The 18,740-nt window shown below is 36.4% G+C and overlaps 3 protein-coding genes across 3 annotated transcripts; 2 read left to right on the plus strand and 1 right to left on the minus strand.

Annotated features, from left to right (window-relative positions):
- The first annotated feature begins 7,568 nt into the window (after positions 1-7,568).
- On the plus strand, positions 7,569-8,437 carry LOC117915734 (stress-response A/B barrel domain-containing protein At5g22580). The gene is made up of 2 exons (XM_034831403.1): positions 7,569-7,851; positions 8,030-8,437. Exons 1-2 carry the CDS (start codon positions 7,733-7,735, stop codon positions 8,226-8,228), a joined length of 318 nt encoding a protein of 105 aa, XP_034687294.1. The 5' UTR covers positions 7,569-7,732; the 3' UTR covers positions 8,229-8,437.
- A 564-nt stretch (positions 8,438-9,001) lies between these two features.
- Positions 9,002-10,360, plus strand: LOC117915733. The gene is made up of 2 exons (XM_034831402.1): positions 9,002-9,951; positions 10,047-10,360. Exons 1-2 carry the CDS (start codon positions 9,222-9,224, stop codon positions 10,145-10,147), a joined length of 831 nt encoding a protein of 276 aa, XP_034687293.1. The 5' UTR covers positions 9,002-9,221; the 3' UTR covers positions 10,148-10,360.
- Positions 10,361-15,456: 5,096 nt separating this feature from the next.
- Positions 15,457-17,338, minus strand: LOC117916791. Its single transcript, XM_034832964.1, has one exon. The coding sequence runs from the start codon at positions 16,392-16,394 to the stop codon at positions 15,495-15,497; it is 900 nt and encodes a 299-aa protein (XP_034688855.1). The 5' UTR covers positions 16,395-17,338; the 3' UTR covers positions 15,457-15,494.
- Positions 17,339-18,740: the final 1,402 nt, after the last annotated feature.

Raw genomic sequence — 18,740 nt, forward strand, 5'->3', positions numbered from 1 at the left:
TACACCCGACATATGACATCAATAGTCAATGGACGCTACAGAACTTAGAAAAGGATGTTGGACATATTGCTTCATCATCTTATGAGGCTTCGCAAGTTTTGTTGTTGCCACTATCGTTTTTTCTTAATTAATTCGGCTTCACACACAGATCTTCAGAAGTCAGAAGATGTCAACTGCTCGATTCCCACTAAACTACTGTTCCAGAAACTGATTCAAATAGCGTTCAGTTTTCAAGACCAAGAACTTCGAGACATTTCATGGTCCTTTCTTTTACTTTGGTGTCGAGGAAAAGAATTGCAGGATGTTAGGTTATATCCATGAAAAAAATCTATACTGTCTGCTATAATCTATAATAATAATAAATAAAAAAAGGTACTTCTGAATTGCTCTCATCAATTATCCATGGAATGAATCGAGTTACTTTCACACCCCTTCAATAACCGGCTTTTACAAGTATCATACTTAAGAATCATGGCCGGATGGTAATTGGATTCAAGTTGGCTTCCTGGCTCTAAATCAAAGGAAGAAATAAGCGGTGAACTTCTGATTCTCTTGCTTGAGTGTGAAAGAAAGATGGAAGAGTCAAAATAAAGAGAAAGGATAATTCAAAACCAAAGTAGAATGATGGCGTAATTGTTTATGTCAAACAAAAGCAAGATTAGTGTGAAAGGAATTCATACATAAAGTATAAGTCAAGAGGTCTTCACCAATTAAGATTGAAATCTCTATTTTATTTTAAGAATAATTATTTATTTTTAAAAATTGGTTTTATTGGCTTATTTTGACGTCATCACTTGTTTAAAACAAAAATTAAAATAATAAATAAAGCCCTACGTAATTGAATTAGAACAACTTATTATTTTTGTTCCCAAAGTATTTTTTTTAAATAAAAAAAACCCCCAATTATTAAAATGCCATGTTATTCTTAAAAAATATTTTTTTAAAAAAATCTCAATTATTTATTATGAAAGAATGTTAAAAAATCAATTAATTTATTTCCTAAAATATTTTATTCCTAGATTATTTTCAGAAAAACCTCAGTTATTTATTTTAAAAAGTGCTAGAAATAACCATCTTTGCCCCAAATATTTTCAAAAAAAAAAAAAAAAACTTATTGTAACCATTTTATGCTCAAATTATTTTCAGAATTAAAACAGAAACTTATGATAGTGACAATTTTATCCCTAAAACTATTCTCAGAAGAACATAAGTCATTTATTTATCAATTTATTCTTCAAAATATGTCTAGAAAAGGTTTATAAAAATTCAGTTTATTATAAAAATATGCTTAGAAAAAATTCTTAGACATTTATTATCAAAACATTTTCATATACTAAGATTAGATTCATGTATATATATAGTGCAATCCTAAAACGAGAGCAAGCCAAAAATGATTTTATAACAGGCCCAAATCCAAGGTCCAAATTAAATCAAGCCCAAAAGAAATAAACTTAGCCCACAGGTTGAGTCCAAATGAAATAACGAAACAAATCAAAGCCCAAAGAAATTAAAATTAGGCCCAAATTATAGGTCAAGCTATATTAAAATAAAAGTGGACTGAAATTCCGAATTAAACATTAAATTATGAAAGTCCAAAGCCTAAAGAGTAAACAGGATCCAATTATAATATTGAAGCCCAAGATCTAAAATACCTAAAGTACTAAAAACAAGCCCAAATTCAAATTGAAAACAACCCAAAGCCTAAAGCCCAAATCCATAAATCAATCAAAACCAATAGGAAGGGAACAAATTAATTATTCTATCCCAAATCTATCACCAGTTCATCCAAACTTAAAAAATAAATAAATAAATAAAACAAAACCATAGTCTAACAATCCAAGCCAAGGCTCTAATCTAAATCAATATCCAAAGATAGTATGCATCATAAGCCCAATATCATGCCCAAATCCAAATCAATTGTTAAATTGAAAATCAACTAGGCCCAAACCCAAAACCAACTTGAAATATATCCCAAGCCCTAATTAGTAATATGAAGCCTAAATCATAACCCAAATCGAGCACATGCCCAAATTGAACCAAAGTCAAGCCTTAACCCATAACCAGAACCATTCAGCAAATCAAGAATTGGAAATGATATACCTTAAAAAAAAAATCCTAGAATGAAAGAAAGGGGTGGTAGTAAGGTGCATCATTAGCCATGGTGATGATTGTAAGGCATACAGAGTGGTGGTGATGAAAGCCCTGATGGACTGCAAGCAGCATGCTGTTGCCAGTAGGTGGAGAAGACAGTGGGAGAGAGATCATGCTTTGGCGATGGCATCACAGGGTGGTGAGATCATAATGTGGCATAGGCATGACGATATCGTGAAGCACAGATCGAGTTACAACTATGGATCTAAAGGAAATAGGTGCAACAACTAATTCTGAGAATCCAAAAAGAAACTGTCTTCTTTATAACTATTATGAAGAGAGAATTTAAAATAAAATAGAGCAATTAAAAACTTTGGATAAGAAGTAAAAAAATCTAATTGAATTGGACTAATTTTTTAGTCATCAATTTGCATTAAATGGACGATCAAATTCTAACAAATTCCTAAATAAACCAACCACTAGCCCACTAATACTAACCATTAATACACATAAGAAGTATTTGACTCAATTTAAAATTATAACTAACCAATAACATATCAGCATTAATTTCAACACTTCCCTTTAACATTGAAAATTCGTAACTCTTAACATATCCTTGAAATACTCAAACTAAACCAAAAATAGAGATTTCATAAATATATCTCCAAATTGTTCATTGGTGCTACAATATATCATCTTGATGGTTCCTTTGGCTACAAACTCTCTAATAAAATGATAACATATCTCTATGTGTCTTGTGCACCCATCAAACACAGTCCTTTATCATAGGAATTGTGGATTGATTATCACAATGGATAACCGCGGGCTTTTCTCGATGTTGTTTCATATTTTTTTAACATTCTTCTTTACTAAACACCCTGACAAGCTGAAGAAATTGTTGCAATATATTCTAACTTTTAAGAAGATAGTGCAGTTAATGGCTACTTCTTTGAACTCCTTGAAATGGCACCTAAACCAAAATCGAAATCATAGCCTATAGCATCTCTTCGATCTTCAATTGAACCTACCCAATCACTATTAAAAAAACCACATTGTTGAAGATTGTTAACATTAGTGTACCAAATACCATATATTTTTATACTCTCTTGGTTTCACCATAATGAAGTTTGCTTGGACTTCGTGTAAACATTGACAAGAGACTTATTTCTTGTATAATATTTGGCCTACTATTGGTGATACAATAAGCTACCAATCAAACTTCAATATTCTTGAACATGAATCTTTTCTTCCTTATCGTTCAAGCAAAATTTCTTATTGGTGTTCATAGGAGTTTTCATTGGATTGCAATTTTTCAATTTGAACTTCTTAAGAAGATCATTTGCATACCTCTCTTAAGAAATAAAAATTCCAACATCACACTACTTTACTTCCAACCTAAAAAAATAACTCATCAGCTTGAGATCAATCATCTCAAATTCACTAAGCATCATTTTTTTAAATTCCTCCATAGAAACAATATTGTTATCAATATAAATCAACTCATCAACATAAAGGCAAATAAAAAAAATCTCATCCATACCACTTATCTTTATTGGGAACCCCAAATTATTTTGTTCCCTAGCTCCGAATCTCATAAGTTGTGTGCATTCTATTCTAAGCTTTTCTTGATCTAATATATTACTGGAAATATGGTATTCAAAAACCAATACATATATTATATCTAGAGATTAAAAGAACCATACATGTGATCTAGATTGAATCTAATTCAAAGGAGATAACATGGATTTGATAGAACTCATTGACCCAAAGGTTATCCACTCGATCTCTCTTCATGAATCCTAGTACAAGAGAAGAGTGAGCTTCTCTTCTTCTCTTACAGGTGGCTATGGTTTCTATCGATCTCTGTTTAGAAGATAATGATGAAAATGTAAAAAAAACCTAAACCCTTAAGGAGGTTTATATAAGGTTCCTTGTTGGTTTAAATGACTTGAGTCAATTGGGCTTGATTCACCTAATCTAGCCCACATGGGTCTTAATTAATTAATTAGCCCTAATGGGTTCCAATTAATTAATTTATCTAACCCATCAATCTAGAGAGACCATCCATAAGATCTAGTACAACCTTGCACTTTTACCAAAACGCCCTTATGCACACTTGTGAAATAAAAACTCAAATCCCTCAAATAAAACATACTATCATGAACTAAGAGCTCGAGTGGGAACCATTGGAACCCATAAAAAAATATTAGCTCCCTCATAGTCCAATTCTAAGTTAACTCAACATTCCACTAAAAAGAGCCAACTGCACTCCAATGTCCTTTGAAATTATAACAAGTTAAGGCTCGAGTTTATGATCTACCATTCATTGCACACAAACTCCCTATGAAATGGTATCCATAATCTAATAGGGTAATGTTATCAACCATCAAGATTTCTTCTTCAATCCTTAAGTTACAGATACTCATATTATATTATCAACTAACATACTTTAGTTCATAAAAAGCATATGTTAATTTCCACTTAAGAAGTTGCTACGGTCACAATGTTCATGATCACATGTCTTTTGAATCAACATCCTCCTCTATTCTTTAGGCTTTGCTTAGTCTATCAATTTTCGACTACAAATACAAGATTTCCTCTTTAGTGAAAGCTCACCTGAAATTCTTCAATAATGTGCATGGTAGGAGGACTTCATGAATTCAATTTTAAATAAATACATTCTTGATGTTGTCCGCTCAACTTCAATAGATGATTTGTTTATTGTTCATAGCTTTTTGGATATCAAATTCAATCCTAGACTACTCAGAATCCCACACATATTAATAGATAATGTCACCATCCATGTCTTACTGAATTCTATTTCTTTCGAGTAATGTTACCATCACTCCCTACACATCACATGTTATGATGCTTCCATAGGTTGCCTCATGCACATCCCGGGTGATGCTTGTGTTCTTGTTTACCACAAAATTCTTCTGAATTACTTTGGAATTGACAAGTAAATGACTTGATTCATCAATGATATAATAAAGAAATTGGGGATATGATTTTAGGATCAACAATCTATTAGAAAAGTTTGAGAATGTAAATGAGTGTTATAAAAACAAGTGGAATGTGCAATGTTTGGGGTTCAAGCACACTTAGAACCCATTTGATAATAATTCTAAAAAGCATTTTTAACCTTTCTAACAATTGAAAATTTTTATTAAAGTATTAGAAATTTTAGAAACTTTTTCAAAAATCATTATCAAATACACTTTTAGTTTAATACCTCGTGGTCATTCCTATCGATCTTAGCTACCCTTTATACTTCTTTTTGCTCACTACCATACAAGCCTTCTTTGTCATCTCTGCATATGTTCGTCCCCTTTATACTGCCTATATATTTGTATCAATCTCACCTTGTTTTTAGAATATGTTCATCAACGTTATAAGACATCTTTGTCCTATCTTTACCCACTAAAAGGACAGACCATGCTCCTTAGCTCCTACACCATCCTCAACACATCAACGACAAAAACAAAAAAACAAAAAAAAAAAAGAAAAGGGAAAAAAAAGGAGGGAGAGGATCACCTTTTCTTAACCCTCCGGATGTTTTAGCCCAACCTTTTGACACACCCATTCACTGAAATACCAAAATAACTTCATATTTCACTATTGTCTACCATTTCAATCTCTTTTCTCTTCCAGCAATTAATCTTTACTTTGAACACTCCATTCCCATATAATCTAACTGCAATAGTTTTAAACACTAGCATTTTCAATAAATCGCAATATTTCTCTAGTTATAACTTAATACGATTTGATTAATTTAACTCCCCTAGTTCAGACAAAACAAACATTGGTAGATACATACATTAAACTACTTTTTCAACTTTAAAACAGGCATCCAGCCCTCCTGGCCATACTCATTTATTTCCCATTCTGAACCATTTTCATAAGCACTTTAAACCCACCCGGAACTTGATCAAAACTAATCCATCTAAAAGCACCACGACAAACAAAATCTCCATCATACTTATCCTCAGCATAATGAAATCAATGAATAAACCAGCCGTTGTGTTGAAAACTTGTTTTCTTTCGTGCCAAGATGTTTACACATGAGTGGCTAACATTAACCCATTGCGGGGCGGGGCGGGGCTTGCAGATTTACCTGTCGTCTTGCACATTGTCTTTAGTGTATCAAAATCAGATGATGCAGCAGCGGCAGCAGCAAAGACGGTAGCAGTGCACTGATTCAACTTTGAATGGACTGTGTGGCGCTCATGCTGTTCTCTTGATCATTTGATTCATTTCACAGTTTTACACACCCACTTCACTCCAGTTCTCTTCCGCACCCTTCCCTGCCTATTGTTTTGTCGGTAGAGCACTGGCGTCGCTGCTCTTGCGTGAAAATAATTTTTCAAACTAAATTGTTGACCCTTAATTTGGTAACTCTTGTAAACTAGGGGGAAAAAATTAATTGTACTCATGCAGCTCTTTGGTTGCACCCTGCTGTTGTTATGTAATCTCAAGTTTTACCTTACCTTCTTTGATTTTCTTTTTTTAATGAAAAATAATAATAATAATTAGAGCATAGATCCAGATTATATTTCTTTGATCAACTGGGACGACAAAAATCCCATTTACTGGTATTTTATTCTTTTTGTCTGAGGTAAGTTTGACAATGACACTGTGCTCAACTCTTTTGTACTGTCATGCCACTGTACAAGTAAAATAGAAGTCAGTTAAAAGTTGAGGGAAATTCTCAAATGAAGAGGGGAAAGAAAGTCAGATATGAACAGTTTCTCCAACTTGCTTTTTCATTTCATTCAATGAAATTCCGCAGAAGAAAGGATAGTTTCACTGTTCATATGTAGACAAGGATTTCAGAGAAGGTGCTTAAGGTTAATAGCATAATTAATTAAACGAAAAATGTAAAGAGAGTAAATCAACTACTTGACGAAATTGAGATTAAAAAAAATGGTGATTGAGTGGAAGTGTGGGTGCAAGTCCAAAAGTTGAAACCATACATCACAATGTACAAACCAGAATTTGAGCCTAGGATGAATATCCATATGGCCTTGCAGCATAATAATTACAAGTTGCTTTTAGAGACAAACCCTAGCTCAGATTCCTTAAAGATAAGTGACGATATGTCATCCATGTATCAAACGACAATTATATACCTTGGAGCACATGGGGAAGGACAGGGCGAAAAATCCAGCAATAAGCATTGCATTTCAGGTTTCTGAAGGAAAAGGTACAGAGAGGAGGAAAAGTCCCTTCCATATTATTCCACACCCAGGAAAGAAAATGGTCGTTCATGTGATGATAGTGCGCTTGGAAATTGAAGTCACCCCCAAAAACCCAGACCCCAGAAGAGCGACACCAAGGACCCCATTCATGTGAAAAGGCTAAGGTTACGACAACGGCGCTGGACAGGTTTCCATAGAGCGGAGCGTCGAAAGCTCCTGATGGGTGGGTCTCCACCACACACATAGCCCTACTGTCACAAATATTTCGTGGCAGATGCTGTCCAATAAAGGAGAGACTTCTTATTGTTGATTGCCGCCATCACGAGCAACTAGATGGTCTTGGTATGACAGTGACCAGAAGTGACTGTGGAGTTTGACATGCAAATAATGTGTGTATATAGTTATGGCTTTGGTAGCTCATTTGCTTCATCAGGGCAGTGACCATGGGGGATTTCAAGCATTTGGTGGTAGCCAAGTTCAAGGAAGGAGTGGCGGTGGAAGAGATTGTGAAGGGGATGGAGAAGTTGGTTGCAGAGATTGATACTGTCAAGTCCTTTGAATGGTCAGTTTTGCCACACTTTTTATAATCCTGGAATTGCAAAAGTTTCTTTTCATGGATACTTCAGCAGATCTTCTGGCGTTGCTTATGCTATGTATCATGTATTTGAAAAATATCATTTGATATCTGAACAAGATCTCTTTTGTGCGTGTGTACCAATTTAACATGAGTTTCATTGCAGGGGACAGGACCTTGAAAGCCAGGAGATGCTTAGACAAGGCTTCACCCATGCCTTCTTGATGACATTCAATAACCAGGGGGACTTCACTGCATTTCTGAGCCATCCCAATCATGTTGAGTTTTCTACTACCTTTTCAGCAGCCATTGAGAAGATTGTTCTGCTCGATTTCCCAGCAGTTCCTGTCAAGGCACCAAAATGATCAAGATTTTTAAACAATAAGAAGCTACCTCAGATCGTAGTAACTGTAATGTGTGCTTGTGTGTGCATCTTCTATGTGTTTGCCTGCATTATTTTCTTATGAAGGCAATTGGACAAGTTTCTACGGAAATATTGTCGTACTCTTATCTTTTATGTTTTTTGCAACCATCAACAAATCAGTCATTCTTCTATTATGGGTGTTCCAGTCTAGTAACTCTTCCTGTGCTCAAAAATGATAGATATAGGTTTTGCCAAGTTTCACCTGATTTATGTAGTGAATGATCGAAGAAATATTGATTAGCTATAAACATAAGAGTCCCCATGTTATCCAGCCTGCTACTTCTCCAAATACAGCAAGTTTGCTGCTTCAAAAATGCAGAAACTTAGGCTGAAGATGCTGCTTCAAAGCTCTGCCAAAATGGGTAAATGTTGTAGATCTGACCAAATAGGATCAGAAATTTTACTCTTCGTCTCACCAGCAGAGTAGCGACATGCAGGCACATGCACAGCTGCAGGAGTTGGTGCGGTGGTTGCCAAGCATGTGAGCTGAAGGCCCACCAGTCGGTGAGAAATTAAAAACTAATAAAAAGTTGGGAAAATGGGGGAACACATACTGAAACAGCTTAGATTAAGGGAGGGACGGGAAAAGGTGGAATTCTTCTGAAAAGATAAAGAAAGGAAATGGTAGAGGATTTAAAAGTCCACATGAAATGTCAAATTAGAAAGGAAAGGATAAAAATAAAAAGAAAGAGAGAATGGCATTCGGAAAAGCAAATATTCTTTAATTTGTGTCCCAAAGAGCATAAAGAACCCACCCAAAAGATAAGAAGTCTAGACAGAAAGTAGCATTCATCATCAAAACAGATTGAAAGTAAATTCTCTCTGGTTTTTTCTTTATTCTTTAAACCTTTACCTCTTTTATCTTCTCTTGATCACCAAAAACAGCCCCCTTGGCGATTGTCTTCATCTTTGGAAGATCAAATCGACAAGAAGGATGGAAATGAAGTCATTTAAGAAATTCTGCCTTCTACCTCCCCTACTTCTTACACTCCATTTCTTCACTACTTCCACAGCAAAACCAACTCAGCCAAGTTTTTGTGGTAATATTAGAATTCAAACAGCTTCCTCTCTTCAAAATTCAATGGAATCATCCATGTTAAACCGTATGACTGTCTGCAAATCTCAGAAGTTATACTTTAGAACCACTCTTGGTCTTTTTCCAATCTCTTCCATTGACTACACAAGTAAAATACTAACTATATCCCATCCAGCTTCTTGCTCTTCTTCACTCCAATTCGTCTCTCCTTCACTTCTCTCAGCTGGTTTCCCCACTCCAACACCCAACTCACTTCTTCTCTTCAACTGCTCCGACCAAAGACACCCAATATCACTGTTTATCCGTAACTGCACTAAGCGCTTTCATGGTTGCAGAGTTTCTTCTCAAGTTCATGAAAAAGAACTTGGACTAGCTTCTTCATGTTTACTCATCGATGATCTTGAAAAATTAAACATGGGTTTTGAGCCAAAAGAGTTGAATTGCTCTCACTACAGTAGAGTCTATAGAGATTCTTCTGGTGATGATAATGGTGATGGAGGATTTGAGTTGGGGACAAGGATATCTTTTGAAGTTCCTGGCCATGTCCCAGATATCTGTAAAGAGTGTGAAAAGTCGAATGGCAATTGTGGGGTTGGTTTGAGGTGCATTTGCCACCCAAAAGAGTGTAGTAAGTGCTCTGATCATCTTGTAAGAATTTAAAGTAAGTTGTAATTTCTCTTTTGCAGTTGATGACTTGTGGTGATGTTAATGTTTTTTCTGCAGAAGATAAGGTCCTCTCAATGGGTGGATCCAAGAGCCCTTTAGGTACTATCCTCTTCTCTTTGATTTCCTTTACCATGATGCTTTCCCTCATTGTCTCTTGATGAAAAGAAAGGGATTAGAACCAGTGGAAAAAGGCATTTTCCTTTACCCTCGTTTCTTCTTTCATGGTTGTTGCACCAAACATTCAAGGGAACTTTTAGCTGGGTTGCTTGCTCCTACATCTCTCATCATCTATTCATTGCTGTTTAAAATCTACCTTGAGTTTGTATTTTGTGGAGATAGCTACTATTTTGGAACCTAATTGAGCTTCTTTCCTTTGACTGCACCAATTAGTGAGATGGCTGATGGGAAGGAAGGCACTAATATAAAACGAGAAGAAACATGATAGAGCCCACAGTTTAACAGAAAATATGGCCCTAGAAAGTGGGTGACACATAAGTATGTGGCTGAACATCTACCACTATGAATAACGTAGCAAAGAAAAGCCACCAGTCACATACTTCGGATCACAATTTTGTCACCGAATCTACTACTTTGAATTCCATAAGCTATGCACATCTAGCTCCAAACATGAAAAGGGTCCACTGTGAAAATAGAAGCCTATCCCATTAGTAATACCCTATAGCATAATTGCCATCTATTGCGTAATAAATCATTCATTGATGTTATTCTGCAACTAAAAACTCTGAATGAACACATGGATATAATCCCCCAGGAATATGTTGACATAACAGCCCTTGAATTATTTAAACATAGTTTCTCGGTAAGGACCCTCATCTTCTGCCCATCCCCGACCACATTGACACCTTAAATTCAGGGAACCCCACTCTAGTCTCAGGAATACACATTCTTGGGATTTGTATGAAATCTAGGCATGAAGAAGACCCTAGTCACATAGCATTCAAGGACCAGAAGATAGAGGAAAAATCCGTCAATAAATGAATAACCCCTGTGGTAGTCTAGGTTTTAACATGACCGAAGTATGCAAAAGCTTTCTTTCCCCCAAAAAGGAAAAAACAAATTGCAGTTTTTTTCAAAAAACAACAAAGGTCTTTCAAAAAATCACCCATAAAGATATAGCTATTCAATGATCTCTTCAGAGACATCATTATATAATTGGAGCATTAGAGAAAAGATTATTCCAAACAAAAGAAAAAGAGCAACTTGATTTTTTCCACAAGCTCATTGGCCATTGGCAAACATTGTCATGTAGGTAAGTTTTACACTAGCCAACATGAGAATGAAACTATAATTACATTCTTAAAACAGATTATTATTCTTAAAAAACGAAAAAAAATGATTTTCAAAAATTATTTTTTAGTAACGATTTTAAAAAATATTTCTAAACATACCCTTATTCTTTTTGTCATATAAATGTAATTAAGTAACAACGTATAAAAAGCCGTAATGTTATGGAAGAAGGGTCGTAAAAAATGAAATCCAGTTTCATTTTTACATTGTATCAATTCCTATATGAACTCATATTTTGTGAATGGGAGCAATTACAAAAAGATGTGGGCCTAAAGCTGATTCTGTAAAATTAATTATGATGATGGTAGTCAATTCCTCTAATAGCAACACCCTACTATGGTTACCTTAAAGCACCATGTAGACCCAATAGGCCTATTCAAATTTCCAGGAAACGTCCAGATGTGCCCTACAATAATGCAATCACTTGAAAGTATTAGAATTCAAACAAATCTCTTACAGAAGAAAGATACGGCAGGTTGGAATGTCAAAAAGTTGGAAAAAGCAGGCAGTGAGAGTCATGATAGAATTGATACCCCACATCCAGTGCAACAGGCAGAACACGTCAGTAAGCTCACGGAATAATGCCAGATACCACGAATTCAGGGAGGTCATCATAAAAAGACAGAAAATAAAACATACCACCAAAGTTTTTAGGAAAATGCTTAAGGCACCGTAGTGGTGTCTACCGAATAAAAGATCTTGACCATTGATATATATGGTTAGATTTAAGCTAATATCAAATGAGGATACAAGCAATATACGTACCTTTTTGGTGGATACCTGAAAAAAATATATTTCTGTATTGTAACCAGACCCAAAAACCCTGCCAAAGATGATCTTTCCATTCCTCTCCTTACCATCAAAATAAAAACTCCCAAAAATTCATCAGTACTTGTATCCTTCACATGAAGACTCCCTGAACTCTGAAGCATCATCCTCTCCTAGAGCAGCATCTTCCTTGTAGACACCCAAAGTTGCTTACAAATTGGTCTTGGACCTTTTAAGGAAATGGGCCATGTCTACCACACTCTTTCCAGCCCATGTTTAGGGAGTGCTATGCCCGACAGCCTCTCCAGAAAAGAATGACAACCAAAGCTTATGACCGAGGATTCTTGCTCCTGAATGCGTTCATTTTATTTGAACTCAGAGTAGCCTCCCCCTCACTCTGACCGCCTGAAGAAAAAGCGTAACAGCAACAGCAGGTACAATTATATGCAGGATCCTAAATGTATAATAAGCTACAACTTTGGGTGAAGGCTTGTTGAAATCAGAACCTGAGTCTCTGATTTGGGCTTCAAGAAGGATGCTGTGTTTACTCGGTGCTATGCAGTGAACTAGAAGAACACGCTTGATCAAGTCATGAGGATTGAGGACCATCTATCAAAATCTCCAGCTCCACCATAGGGTATCAGAGTCATCCCCCTCACAAATGATGGCACAACAAGCCAATCCATTTGCATTCTGGTTAACAGTGAGCTGGGGATTTCTCAGTTGGGCTAGATCATACCATCAGTTTCAGTTTCAGTTTCAAGGCAAGTAATGGCATGACAGCCCAATCCATTATCATTTTCTACATTCTTGCCAATTGTGCCATTCGATTCCTCTGCTGTGACTGAGAATCCCCTTACCCTGATGCAGGCAGCATCGGAAATCATGAATTAGTCCCAGGCATTTTTATAATGAGATTGAAAATGGTATAACATACGATGATAAATGACAATATTATATTGTCATCAAAGAAAACCATTTCAGCCAAAACTATAATTACTAACCACAATTTTACTATAGAAAAAGCCAAAATAAATCATGTTATGCACAAGTGGACTGGCAGAATTTGGCTTTAGCCCACCTCTTGTCTCTTACAAGCTTCCATCAGTTACGCAGGCCCATACTTGACATCTTGAGTTCGGTCCATACGCCTTAAAAGCAAAGTCGGAAAAAGTGTGTTCCATATGCACTACACTTGATCATTCAGACCTACTTTTTAATGATATAGTTCCGGTTACGGTATAAAACTTGAAAAGGGTTCTTTTAATCTTATTATTTTTACATGAGTTCTTGGGAAAACACTTTTTCTGCTCTGTTTGTGCATCAGCATGACTCATTCCATCACGCTGTCCTTTGCTGTTTGTAAACTTGAACCAAAAATCTCATTTCATAAAATACAAACAATATTTTGACATTTTCTAAAACCCATGAAAGAAACTATCTCTTCTTCATCAAAAGTAACATCAAACGTAACCTTTCGAAATTTGATCCCCCCCTGAATGCCAAGAACAAACCCTTTGTCATTGTCAACCACAAACAGTTGAACAAAATGAACAACAAAGTGGAAGAAAAATTCTAAACTCCATTTTCAAAGGCTTGGTACAAGTAAAAGTCTTGGAGGGATTGCGAAACAAAGTGGGTAGACTTGAGGCCAACAGTCTTCATCTAACGAAAGTTTGTCTCTATACACATCTCCTAATGGTCGCCATCAAGATGGAAGAAAATGAAAGGTAAGAAAAAAAAATGGAGGATCTTCCAACTTATTGTGCTAAAATAACGACACAAAAGGGAAAATGTGCCAGACAGTAAAGGAATTAGGCACTTGGGTCTGTCCTAATAAAACAAAGAAACACCCATGAAAGTAAATCCTCTGCATCAAACAAATGAAGATTCTATGACCGCATTCACCATTACATACCACCCCAATTATGATGCAAGAAAGTAAAGCAAGTCTCAATCTGATAAAGCTTTACCCACAAACAGTTTTGGTTCAAACATGAAGATGGGTTTTGTAACCACCACCTGTTCAACTTTCCTCAGCTGTTTGTTCCCCCCTAATACAGTTATCCAAGTACTATAAATGAAGTTAGTATCAGGGAGACTGGTCTTGAGAAAGAGACCAATGGTGCCTTCTGGTGCCGGTAATAGTACCATTAAAAAAGCCAAATACAGTACTAGACCATCAAGCTTCAAGCCAAGTGACATGTTTAACGCTCCAGAAGTTGAACAGAGATTGTCTGTCCGGAACTTGGTGTTTCAGTGCTCTGGCAAATAAAACCAAACCCAGCAAAGACAACGTGTTCTAGAGGTTGTGGACCACATCACCATTATACTGGGGCTGCTTCAACACTAGCCAATGTGACTCCGGGTTGGATCCCAGATGGGGCCAGTGAGAAAGACTTGAGAAGAAAAGAAGTTTGGAATCTTACCACTTCACCATCAAACAATGGAGAGGACATGAGCACCCTCCAATTCCCAAAAGAAAGAAACAGGAACTGGTAAGAAAGTTGAAATCTTATTAATAACATTCATCTGGGAAAACAAATTTTGCCTACTGTGATGACAAACTTGAAGCTTAACTGTTACAGTTATACAAGCTTTCCACATTCAAAAGAAGAAGTTGCAATACAAATTAAAGAAAAATTACGTTGGACATAAATTTTAGAAAGCAGCTTCCGGATTTGAGAACTACTTGTCACTTTTAGGCATAGTACTTTTTCCTGAATAAAAAAGATGCTTTTGTTTTTGAATTTTTAGTTCAAATTCCCATTTCTTTTCCTCAACTTGTATGGAGGATCCATGAATTTAAAGATGTGATGTGCAGTAGCTCACCAATGTATGAGAAATCACCAGTTACCCCAAATATATGTTTATTGCAGTGGGAAGATTTCTAACAAACACAAAAAGGAACAGAAACAAAATAAATAAATACATAAATAGATAAATGAGAGTTGTGAGGTCTAAATGCATTGATCATAATCAAGAGATTCTCCAACTTTATTGTGTCCCAAGGCTTAAAGCAATCCTCATTGAAATCTTTCAAAATCCATAAAAGCACCTTTGGAAATCTCCATTGTCTGTCAAAATCCAGAAAAGCTCATATGGGCTTTTGTTCATCTTTTTGGGTGTTTTCAACCTTATAACCATCATCTTTATTCACATATTTGCAAGCACTCTAAAATCAAAGACCCCTTAATTTGGAAAGTTTCAGTTCCATTCTGGGTCAAAGAGAAAGCAACCAGTGTTCTATTTATTGATCACATTTCTGCAAACTGGAAAGTCTCCACCCCCATGTTATTTTTCTTTTATTTGTGATTAAAAAAAAATTAAGTGTTTCCTTTCAAGAAATAAGGGGAAAATTTTGAAAGATAGAATTGGAGGAGAGAGAGAGTAGGAATCCAGAAAACAAACATGAATAAGTCAGTTTCTTTATAAGCTCTTACAGGCATAGATCAACAAAGAGAATTCAAGTCTGTCCTGGTCTTTCTGCAACAACTTCTCCTCTAACCACAACCTGCTGTCCATCCCACTTCTCGTCCGAAACATGAATACGGCGTAACCGGATGCTGGATTGAAGAACCAGCCATGAACATCCCACATTAGATCAACCAGCAAGCCATCAACAAAAATTGTCTGGTTGCCCCGGAAATTCCACTGCAGCCTCTTTACCCGAATTACCACCTTCTTATCAATACTAACGGATAGAACTGGATGCTTTAGTCCTTCATTTTCTCCGCTACACTTGATCAGAATGTCATGCGCAGTCCCTGTATCGCAGAATTGGGCCTTGGTTGAATAAAGGGTGTTGCCAGAGCAATGCTCTCGCCGTGAAACTAGGGAGGCTTTGGCAACTGGGGTGCCACTTTTGAGCTTCCTGGTTGCAGCTTCTTCAGCCATGTCACCAAGGAGGAGGCCTATTTCTGAATCAACCACGACCATGACATAGAAACCTTCAACAGGTTCAGGCCCAGTGTTATATTTGGCTATAGAGAGATCCCAGAAGACTTCAATCTTCAAATTATCAGATTCCAACAATTTGTTGCCCTTTTTCTTTCTAAATAAGCGAGAATTTGTGTTGAGTTTGAAAGCAGCAGATGGGTCATCCCCCAAGTTTATACTTAGGCCTTGACCCAGCTGGTTCTTGCACCAGGTGACTGAGATCAGGAGCTTTTTCTTAGTAGAGAGGTTGATTTTGTAGACACTGGTGACTGCATTTTGGATTGAAGGAATCAAGCTTGGAGAGAGGCAAGCATTGTTTGAATAGCTGGAACAAGAAGAATCTGATACATTTACTGAGTATTCGCCAAAACAAGAAGCTATGTCTCTCATTCTGGAAAACAATCCAAGGAGAGAAATATGAGAATTTGCAGATGATAAAGGGAGAGAGAGAGAGAGAGAGAGAGAGAGAGAGATCTGAAGACCAGAGAATTGGGTGCTTCTCTTTAGGCTTCTGCTTAGAGGAAATGAAGAAATTGAATTAGGCAAGGCTCAAGATGGGCACTTTGAACTGCCTTTCTTCCTTCACATCTCTCTAAGGTAGAAATTCAGATGGAATTAAATGGAAGGAAGGCAATGAAATCCAGGTTCCTGGCAAGCCCATGTGTATTAAATATGGTTTCTCTCTCTACTTAAAACCTGCATCTTATAAGCAACAATAGAATGGAAGACTGAAACAGAAACCTCGAAGGTTTCTTTCTTTACTGTTTCTGCCAGTTCATCTGAGATATTAAAAGCTAAGAGAGGATAAAAACAAAATAATAATAATAATAATAAAACATATATAAAATGAAGTTGGACCTGGGCTGGTTTTAGCAAATGGTTGTGACATGAGAGCATTGACCTTAGTTTATCAATCAAAAATTGTACCCATCAGAGGCAAAACCACTTCAAGGTTTTCTAATGGGTTGTATTTCTCAAGGAAATTTGTTGGTTAAATAACCCTTTCAACAAATCTGACTTCCTTATTTTTTACACCTAAAATGACAGAATTCTTAAACTAGACTAATGAGCATGGTGAAATTCTTGCTTGATAACAGTCAACTAGAGAAATATGAGTTGATTTTTGGGGGATATGTGGATGAGAAGTACCTGTAGGGTGATTTTATGCAAAAGACTACATTAAAATAAAATGGGCACTGAGATGATTTTGATAGTGAATGTTGACCCCACAAATTAAAAACCCAATCTGTAGACACACCAACTGCTCCCAACACACCTATGATTAAAAGCAAGGAATAATGTGAGCTATAGACTTTCCTTTGTTTCCCCTTTTTTATCTCCTTTATATGTTAAATAATATCAAAAAAGATTGAAAAAAAAAAAAAGGAAATAACAAAGAGGTTGACTATTAAATTCAGTAGTGATGTATTTGTTACATCCTGCAATATACAAATCATCATACCGTAACAGTGGGGAAGAAGGCACATTAAATTCAATGAAAACCTCCCCATGAGCCTTTTCAAGCTTTAGGTCAGTTGGGTCCCTCCTTTCTTTGCCCCACTGAAATAAACCATAAATGAATTATATACATAGCTATAGATACAGTAAATTAAAGGAGAGGAAAGTGAGAGCCAACAGTGGTATGGATTAAAGCTGCATGAAGAGGAGAGAGAAAGAAAAAAGAACTGGCTGGGATTTGAAGTCTATAAAGCTAAAAGGGAAGGATGAAAAGAAAGGAGAGAAAGAAAAGCTCTGTGACTCAGATGATGAAGGTGTTATGTTATCATTTAAAGTTAAATGTGCAGATACCCATAGATGTAATGAGAGAGAGAAGGGAAGTTTGAATGAGGAATGGATAGAGGGGGGTGGGGTGGAGAATCTGCCATAAAAGCATATAACAATTCAATAGGAATTATTACCGGTGTTTGGGCATAAGTGCTTTTAGGGTATATGGACCCCAGAAGGTCGGGTCCAAGGGCATGTTCTTCCTTTATAATGGCCAAATAGATAGTACTGAATATGGTGAACAAATCTGGTTATGGGAGAAAAAAGGTGAAGGGTTATGATTGTCTCCAACTACGACTCTTGGATTCAGTCTCTTGATTCATGACCCACCAAAAATATTTGTTCCATGATCGAGCCCTCGTCAAGTTTACCAGCCTCCAGGTTAGGCATCCATCCATTGAACCCTGCTCGCATTCCCATCACTGGGACCGGTTTCTCACCACATTTCTGAATGAGTCCTGACTGATTGTATAGATTCCAATTAAATAATCCATGTACCATAAAGATTTTCCTACCATGATGTTATTCCAGTAATAGCTTTTGTGCACTGTTAGGTTGCAGAAAAAGATGGATTCCAAACTTCTCTTTTCCAGCATCAGGGTCTGTTCAACTAGCACTAGTTGGCAAGTACCTAAACCAACAAGAAACGTGTAGGCAACAATCCAAAGGAAAAACGGAATCCCACAAAGGAAAATCCACTCTTTTGGCCTCACATAATACCTAGAAATTCCTACCAACCCACAAGAACTTGAAGCATCTTTTATTGACCAGAAAGAGAGTGCCCAGAAACGATTTTCCAGTCACAGATGTATTAGATTCCATGGAACACTTTTCACATGCCCAGAAAGTAAAATCTTGAAAATGACCCACTTAGTTTACAACTTCAGAGAATGCATATGAAGTGGAAGAGAACATCAGACAGCTCATGTACTACCCCTTAACCTGTCTGTA

This window comes from Vitis riparia, chromosome 6 (genome assembly GCF_004353265.1).
Source record: "Vitis riparia cultivar Riparia Gloire de Montpellier isolate 1030 chromosome 6, EGFV_Vit.rip_1.0, whole genome shotgun sequence".
NCBI classification, from domain to species: domain Eukaryota; kingdom Viridiplantae; phylum Streptophyta; class Magnoliopsida; order Vitales; family Vitaceae; genus Vitis; species Vitis riparia.